The 9,379-nt window shown below is 38.1% G+C and overlaps 1 protein-coding gene across 1 annotated transcript; it reads right to left on the bottom strand.

Moving 5' to 3' along the window:
- Window positions 1–1,458: 1,458 nt before the first annotated feature.
- On the bottom strand, window positions 1,459–5,865 carry LOC112800442 (uncharacterized). The gene is made up of 2 exons (XM_025842723.3): window positions 2,767–5,865; window positions 1,459–2,225 (listed from the first exon to the last, which is right to left on the bottom strand). The coding sequence occupies exons 1-2, from the start codon at window positions 5,345–5,347 to the stop codon at window positions 1,750–1,752; spliced, it is 3,057 nt and encodes a 1,018-aa protein (XP_025698508.1). The 5' UTR covers window positions 5,348–5,865; the 3' UTR covers window positions 1,459–1,749.
- Between the last annotated feature and the right edge of the window lie 3,514 nt (window positions 5,866–9,379).

The raw sequence follows: 9,379 nt of genomic DNA, 5'->3' as shown, positions 1-9,379 counted from the left end.
TTCTTTAATTAATATCTTAGTTTGATTTATAAAATTCAACGGAAGCCATAAATGTTCAAAGCCAGGTCGAGTTAAACAAGCTGGTCATTTTACAAGTACAACCTTGCACTTCACTTCTTCACTTATTGCTCAATTGCCTCAGTCCTTATAAGAGGAAAAGTATTAATAGATACATATTAAGCATAAAGAATTCATATCTTGTTTATTATTAAATAACATGTACTAGTGAATAAAGCGTACATTGATATACTACTCACAGTTAATCTTTACACATATGACATAACTATAACTCAGTTTAGAAGGTGGAAACTCAGCCAGAATTAATTTCATGTGAAGTTGATAGCTGAAAGTCGTTAAATAATTTAATAAGTTTGACTAAATTATTATATAACGGCTCTTAACTATTAAGTTCACATGAAATTAACTACACCTGAGTTTTCACCAGTTTAAAATTAAGCTGTTTGCATGAATTGTAATTTTGGAGTTGGAACCAAACGCATCTTCATGAGAAAACCCTTCCCCCCTGAAAATAAGCGTCATTATATTAGACTTTAGTACAGATGATGATAGGGGATACAACAACCCCAACCGATAAAGTACTAGAATTTTAAATTGTCCTGGTTTTCCTTTCAGGAAATGGCAGAGGGCAAGTTATATTATAGCCAAATTTTTCTTAACTTACAAATATGTCTTTTCCTTTGTTATTACATTATGCACCAACCAGCCTAATTCCATGCTAACTCTAACCAAAGCGACCCTCACCAACTAATGCATCCATGCAAAGGGGTTTGTTTGGACACTAACTATAGAAAATTTGAATCTCCAAGACAAGCCACTGTTTCGATGTTACTTGAAAACAAGGAAAATTTGTCTCGAGATGAATACAGAATGAAGGACCACTTGGATTTCACATCAAATCAATATTTTGTTGCTAGCATCACGTGGATACCTTTCATCTACCCCTTATTTCTGAACGGTAAGTCATCAGGGTCCACTCTTCCACAACTCTTGAGTTATCCTTATGCTAATATTATAAGATAAAAATATGATTATGTAAAATTAATCTCTTTGTTTAATCTAATAGACTAATACAGTAAAAGAGAAAAAGACAAGAATCCCTCACATAGGAAAAGGCCTCATCGCATGGGCAATGAATCAGTTACTACACACTGCTCTTTCTGTACCTATCCACTCATTCAAAGGGTTCAGTTCATCAATTGTTATCATCAATAGTAATATTATTATAATATTATGAAAAAAAAAAAACATTAAAACCATGCATAGTACATGAACATTCATTCATGGCCAACAGACCTTGGTCCTTGGTGTGATTGAGTGTCCCTTTCACCTTACCTGTCATTGATACTCCCAAAAAAACAGTACTATCACCCTTCCCTCTTGATGTTCACCTTTGCTCGCAGAACCAGCAGTCCCATAAAAGCATTACTAGCATGATCATGATGGTGAAGGCAGTGAATTTTATATAAGAGAGAAAATCATTAAAATACCTCATCAAACCTACTGTACAAATTCAACCATTAGAAACTGAAATCCATACATTAACCACCTTAAAGTTAGAGAAACCCCCAACTCCCATGAACAAACACAGAAAGAACAGATTAAAAGAAAAGAAAAGAAAGTAAATGGATAAATAACTATCATAACCCAACCCAAGGGAAACTTGAACTACAATTAATGAATCATCCCCATATGACTCAAACATATAGCACATTGAAAAGTGATAACACTTCAAATGCTTAGAAGATCAGTTGGTGGAGATTGAGGGGGGTGTTCATGCTCATGCTCATGTTCATGTTCATGATCATTTGAGGCTGCATTTGGAGACTCTAATGCTTTTGATGAAGACAAAGATGACTCTGTAATTGTTAAGTCTCCTTGTTTAGACCCAGGAGGCTTTGGAACCTCTGTGAGAATCTGAACAACTTCACGCATAGTTGGACGCTCTATTGCTTGTTCTTCAACACACAGCATTGCTACATAGAAAACATGCATCACCTCATGAAGGGGAACTGAGGGAAGCCTTGGATCAAGAACTTTGAGAGCTCCTTCCTTGTTAGAGTCTGTCATTTTCCTCACCCACTGCACAATATCCACACCGTCTCCGAATTCTCCAACTGGTTTCCTCCCTGTTATGAGCTCCAAAAGGACCACGCCAAAGCTGTACACATCGCTCTTCTCATCGACTTTCAATGTGTAGGCATACTCTGCAGTCACATATTAAATTTTGATTATATCATAAACTTAACCAAGCAGCCACATTAACTACAAACTGCAATAAAAAATGTTTTTGGGGGGAATTAAATCAGTACACAGTAGAGTTGACCGTTTTATATAACATTTTAGCGGCAATCAGCAACAGTTTCCTGATTTGAATTAATATAGAACTTAAATTTATCTAGCTATAGGTGTGTGGTTATGGTCAAGAATCAAAAGAATCGTCTACCTGCTGAGCTACCTAACATTTACTTTCAGCACTTATCTTAGATGTTGATCAAACTAGGGGACTAATCAAGAGAGAATTGTTAGACAGGAAATCAAAGTTAAGATAAATTCAAGTTGATTAAGAGTCATAAGAATAGCCGCGATATCTACACCTAAACCATAATGTTGGTCAAAGAGACATGGTCTGAGCAATAATGATTAAATGTAAACTAGTGATAGGGAAAATAAGGAAATTTGTAACATTAAATTCAAGTTAAAAAGTTATAATTCATCAACTATTATGATGTTGGACTTGAGCATTACCGGGGGCTATGTATCCATATGATCCGGCAATTGCGGACATGCACTCAGATGCTCCAGAATCTTGCAAGAATTTGGCAAGCCCAAAATCAGCAACATGAGCTTCAAAACCAGAATCAAGAAGTATGTTGTTTGATTTCACATCTCGATGAACAATGAGAGGTGAACAATCATGGTGTAGATAGCAAAGACCCTTTGCAGCCTCCACAGCAATTTTGTACCTTGTGTCCCAATGCAAATGCCCCCCTTTCTTCCCATGAAGAACTTCACCTAGACTTCCATTGGGCATGTACTCATACACTAAAAGATTGGTCTCATGGTTAGAACAGAAACCTAGTAACCTAACAATGTGCCTGTGTCGGATCCGCCCCAATGTCTGAATCTCCGCATTGAATCCATGATCATGAGAAGAGCCTCTACTCATAGCTGGAAGCCTCTTCACAGCAACCTGCTCCCCGTTCGGCATTGCGCCCTTGTACACAATGCCTGCACCTCCTTTCCCTATTATGTTGTCCTCTTTCAAGCAATCCAAAACATCATCCACCGTGAAGTCCAAACGTTGGAATGCAGTCAATTTCCAAGAGCGACCCTCGCTTGCCTTCTTCAAAGACCTAGCCTTTAAGATTGCCACTGCTGCAAAAACAATGGAGAACACAAGCAATCCTATCACAATTATAAGCTTCAAAGAAGAAGAGAGATGGCCTTTAGCATGATTTTGGTGGCCACCACTGCCAGAACCATCCTTGCAAGGACTCAAATAGGGTCCGCAGAGATCAGGGTTTCCAAGGAAAGAGGTGTAGTTGAAGTAGCTGAATTGGCCGGTGCCAGGAACCAAACCAGAGAGATTGTTATACGAAAAATCAACAGAAGTCAAGCTCTGCATTGTGGATATGGACGAAGGAATGTCACCAACAAGATGGTTCCTGGAGAGGTTCAAGTAATTCAGTATCCTCATTCCGGTGACCTCGTTAGGAATCTCACCAGAGAGCTCATTTCGGCTAAGATCAACGAAAGTTAACAACTTGCATTGGCTAATCTCTTTCGGGATAGGACCCGAGAGAAGATTGTGGCTGATATCAATTTTGGACAGCTGCTGCAACCTCCCAATCTGCGGTGGGATCGGACCAGAGAACTTGTTGCCATCAAGGAGGAGTTTTTGCATGCCGGAGAAGTTCCCAATGGAAGGTGGCAACGGCCCAGAAAGCTGGTTGTTAGAAAGACTAATCTGACCGAGATTCACAGAGAAAGCATCAGCTTCAGGGAACTGACCCGTGAGAAGATTGTCCTGAAGCTCAACCTGCGAGATATTCGGAAGGCCGAAGAGACCCTTTGGGATTGAACCATTGAGAAAATTGTCACCCATTCGGATCCTATTGAGGGATTCACACTTGCCAAGCGATTCAGGGATTGGACCGAAGAGAAAGTTACCCAGAGTTATCAGAGTCTGAAGGCGGTTACCAGAACACACGTGAGGAGGAAGCGTCCCAGTCAGCTTGTTGGAAGAAAGATCAACGTCGATGAGCTTACCGTTGTTTCCCAAACCCTGAGGAATGCTTCCGGTGAAGTTGTTCTCCCAAAGGTGAAGCACTTCCAATGCTGGTAACTCACCAATGAACTCTGGTATTGAACCGTGAAGCTTGTTCCTGAACAGGTTCAGCAGAGTTAGGTTTTTCAGCTCCGCAAAACTCGCCGGAATCTCGCCGGAAAGTGCGTTGTTGGATAAATCCAATGATTTTAAGCTCTTTAAATTCCCAATCTCTCTCGTCAGTGAACCTGCAAGCGCATTCACCTGAAGAAACAGAGTGTCGAGGTTCTGGAGCTTTCCAATCTCCCGTGGAATCTCCCCGGTTAATCCACAGTTGGCAGCGTCGAACCTAACCAGCGCCGACATGTTTCCGATCTCCGGCGGAATGCCGCCGGTGTAGGTGTTGTAGTAGCCAATGTAAAGCTCCCGGAGGCTGGTGAGGTTCCCAATCTCCGGCGGGATAGGTCCGGCGAGCTCGTTACCGGAAACAGCCAGGTACTGGAGACGGTGCCAGCTTCCGTACTCGGGCGGGATCTGGCCGAAGAAGTAGTTGCCACCTAGGTGCAAATGCAGGAGGTTCTGCATCTGAGTGACGGCAAGAGGAAGCTGTCCGGTGAGGTTGTTGTTGTAGAGGTCGAGAACTTGCAGGTTGTTGAGGCGAGAGAGTTCGTCGGGGAAGGTTCCGTTGAAGCCGTTGTTGGAGAGGTTGAGGAGTCGGAGTGCGGAGAGTGACGAGAGAGAAGGCGGGATGGGGCCGGAGAAGGTGTTGTCGGCGAGAGAGAGGTTGGAGAGGAAGGGGAGGTGGGAGACATCGCCGGAGAGCGTACCAGAGAGGCCCAGGCCAGTGAGGTCGAGGGCAATGACGTGGCGGCGGTGGTCGCAGGTTACGGCGAGCCAGGAGCAGTATGGGGTGGTGGCGTTCCAGGAAGAGAGAGAGGGAGGGGTTGCATCAGTGATGGCGGCTCTGAGAGAGAGAAGAGCACGGTTCTCCGACATGGTTGCGGAGAGGGTTTGATGATAGTGCTGTAACAAGACCACAAGAAAGCAAAGGAGACGCATTTTTTTTCAAGGAAGAAGAGAGAGTGGTTGTTAATGGTGTGAGTGGTGGCGTAGGTAGAAAGAGAAGCACTCAGTCAGCTCAAGCTGAAGGAGTGTTGTGTTAGTTTGAGGTCTTAAAAAAAGTGAATATAATATGGATATGGATGCGGATATTCAATTCTACTACTTTTTGCTTTTTATTCTTGACGATTGTTAATGTTAGGAGGGAGTTGTTATAAATCGAACTGTAATGTATGTATCTATGATATGCTTCACATTCCAATGGAAATTAATAATCATTCTTGTACGTATCAGAAGAACCTACTATTTCACTCATCCATTCAAAAACCAAGAACCTCTCAGTAAACCAAAGGAGAAAAAATGTAACCTCTTCTTCGCTGATTGGTCTCTCTGTGTCACACTTTGGACACTTGTTCTATTCAATTTTTTCTTTCTCTGTCGTCAAATTTTATTGCGTTGTTCCAAAAGTTTTACTGTTCATCTCTCCGTTTTTTTAGCCTTTTCCACTGTTTTTCAAATGATGGGCTTAAGGGCCGAAAGTCCTACTTTAGGATATCTGTCCATGACAAGAAAAAAAAGGATATCTGCATTATTACAAAATTATAATTTATAATTTATTTTACCTACTTTATTAATTTTTCATTTATTATCTATGACTCAGAATTTTGTTTTTAACTAATGGTTCATTTATAAATGTGGCTCATTTTTTTTTTCATATAGAAAAAATTATGGTGTAATGCAATAAAATAGACGGTTAAAAAATTTTACGGCTATAGTGTTAGATACAAAACGTAAGGTGTATTTTAATTTTTTTTTTGTTTATGAAAATAACCAAACACAAATTGTGTTTAGTAGTCAGATTTTTCCTTTTTTTTTTCTTTTGATATTAGCCAAACACAACTTGCATTTTTGAAATGGACAATATTTAAATGCAGCTTGCGTTTTGTTTATTGTCAACAAAATTTTTCTTGAAGGCCTCAAAATGTAGGTTGCATTTTGTATAGTTGAGAGTCTTGTTAATAAATACGAAACGCAATTTCATCCTTCTTCACTCTTATTTCTATTCCTCTTTCTTGCATATATTTCATAGTTGTGAGACACACGGAGGAGTGACTTTTGTTTGTGAATGTCCGTTTTTATTTGCTATTCCATGTACAATGACTTTTGTAGAGTTGCAAAATGGTCTTTGTGATAACATATAAAGTCACATTTTGAAAATGGTGAACACTATTTTATACAGGAATCCTGTACAAGTATTTAGTGGGCTGATGCAATTTCAAATAATGTCCATCACTGACGATGCAAGTATGCAGCAAATGTTCTGTATTTATCAACAAACCAAATTTTCACGTGCCGATGATAGAGTTGTACGTTGAGTTTGAATAGCATGCGAGACTGGATGCGGTTGGCAAGGAGGTCAATGTTGATGAACTCGGGGATATAGATTGGGAAGAAGATAACAACGACAGTGAAGAGGAGTTCGAAGCCAACTATGAAGTCGAAGACAAAAACGATGACGAAAACCTAGTAGGCAATCCGGCGGTGCAAAATGATACGGATGCGATTGTAAGCCAACACCCCTTTGGTGTTCCATCTTTTATGCGGACTCTGGATCTCGAAGTCATGCATTCCCCGAAATTTCCTAAGTATGCGAATATGGGTATGTTATGATTATTAATTAAAGTTATCACTACCATTTGTTTTTTTTTTCCTTGTCCGATTGATGGTGGTTCACATGTCATAGGTGAAGACAACGTTGCGGAGGAAGATGGTGATTTAATATCGGAATGGAATTTGGTTCTAGATAGTCAGTGATATCTGCAATCAAAAGTTACACTATCTCTAGAGGAGTTGATTACACTGTGTATGAGTCTGAGCCGCAGACATTCTATGCAAAATGCAAGGGCTATGGTGTAGGGTGCGACTTGGCTTATCCGAGCTAGCTTGATTCGAAAGAAAGCTTGTTGGGAGATCAGAAAATACAATGGCAAACACACGTGCACCATGGGGACGATTTCATAAGATCATGCCAAGTTGAACTCAGACACAATTGCAGATGCTATTAAGTTGTTGGTTGAAGCAGACCCGTCGATAAAGGTAAAGTCCATTATTGCAAAAATTCAATCCAAGTTCAACTACACTGTATGTTACCGCAAAAACCACGACATTCACTTTTAAAACAATGAAGCTGCATTTTGTGTTTATTATAAAGATTCCCAACGGCTATGTTGCACAACACCTATCCACCATGCATCGTAGCTCTTGCAAAACACAAGTTTCGCTTTGCTTTTGCCATCTATCAAACGCAGATTGTGTTTTGGGTAGTTTTGAGGTGGTCAAAAGCTAAATTTATCAACATACAGAGGACATCTTTTTTAATAATTGTATCTTTCATATCAAATGCAACCTGCGTTTTGTAATTTTTTTTTCATGCAAAACGTGATTTATGTTTTACAAATATTCAAATTTAGGTAAGTGCATAACACACCATGCATTAATATTGTTAAATAATACACTTCTTTAGTCCGTTTGTTAATTAATTTTCGTATAAATGTTTCTGCAAACGTTCTATGTTTTGAGTCAATTATATTTATCTACTTCAAAATTATTAGGGTGGCTGGTGGGTCTATTCTTTTTTTCTTTCCATCAAAATAAAGATAAATATTACTCTTAGTGTACATTCTCCATATATATTCTTCTTGCTTTTCTAAAGTTTATCAAACCATTAGAAAATGATATAAAAAAAAGTAGCATTTAAAACTCATTATTTTGAGATTATACTTTGTGTGCATGTGTTTTTTAGTAATCAAACTTGGTGTCTCCTATACTTTCAATAAATTAAAAAAGATTGCCATGTATCTACTTTATTAAAAAAAAAAAAAAACTAAACCGATATCGTGATTATTTATTCAAACGACAAAAGTAATTTCTGAAGAAAAAAATATTTTGCTCTTTATAAAATTATTTTAGGATAATATAGTCTGTATATCAGAAGTGCTATACATATAAGTAATTTTGGTTTATAAGTCATATAAGTTGGGTCAAATCTAACAAAAAAGACACCCACCCATACGAGCGTGTTAACATGCGAACTACTCAACTGTTTCCATAGCATGCTCACTCACCATTATGAAAGACGCTTCTTCTTCTTTCTCGATCAAAACCACAACCGTCATTTTTTTCGAGTTCCTCTTCCTCCTCTTCCTTCTTCTTCTCCTTCTTCTTTGCGTTTTTCCTCCTTTTTCTTTGGGTGTTTCATTTTCATCGTCGCTTTTTATTACTGTTGTTGTTGCTGTATTTTGTTCTCATTTTCTTTCCATTGATTTTACAACATTATAGTTTTTTTTCTTTGTTTGATTTTTTTCTCCCAAGAAGAATTATGAAAATATGAAATAAGAAGATAAAAAGAGAAGCAGCAAAAGATGAGGAGGAGGAGGAAGATAAAGAGTTTTGAATTATGCAGAACTTATCAGCACATATACACGAAAATTCTAAAACAATACACCCAAATATATTCGTGTTACACCCAAATATTTTCGTGTTACATCCAAATTTGCTGCAAATATATTTCCTCTAATGCTGCTTTTTTTCTTTTTTTTTCTTATTTCTTTCTTTCTTTTAGTTGAACGAATGTAAGTTCATCATCTTTCAAGTAATTTTGTACCATTATGTGTTTCTTCGTCTTCTTCTTCTTTGTTTGATTTTTTTTTGTTTTTATTCTTGTTAAAAGAGTAAAACAAGAAGAAACTTGAGAAGATAAAACAAGAAAAAAAAAGATGAATAAGAAAAAAAAAGATGATGATGATGATGAAAACAAAGAAGAAGAAGCAGCAGAAGATGAGGAGGAGGGAGAAAAAGAGTTTTGAATTATGCAGAATTTATCAACACATATACACCAAAAATTCTTAAATAATACGCTCAAATATTTTCGTGTTACACCTAAATACAAAAAAATATTTTCTTTAATGCAGTACTTTATATTACATTCAATTCAAACCATCAACAATGAACAACAATTTTCACAAATAAAAA

This window comes from Arachis hypogaea, chromosome 5 (genome assembly GCF_003086295.3).
Source record: "Arachis hypogaea cultivar Tifrunner chromosome 5, arahy.Tifrunner.gnm2.J5K5, whole genome shotgun sequence".
In the NCBI taxonomy this organism is placed as follows: domain Eukaryota; kingdom Viridiplantae; phylum Streptophyta; class Magnoliopsida; order Fabales; family Fabaceae; genus Arachis; species Arachis hypogaea.
Note: the sequence above shows the minus strand (reverse complement) of the source record. Positions and strands in the feature narration are given on the sequence as shown.

What these genes read in the sequence shown, in the direction of transcription:
- LOC112800442 (XM_025842723.3), bottom strand. Translation starts at nt 5,347, where the DNA reads ATGCGTCTCCTTTGCTTTCTTGTGGTCTTGTTACAGCACTATCATCAA. An exon ending in ATATGGATACATAGCCCCCG is followed by an intron (nt 2,226 to 2,766) that starts GTAATGCTCAAG and finishes ATGTGACTGCAG; the next exon opens with AGTATGCCTACACATTGAAA.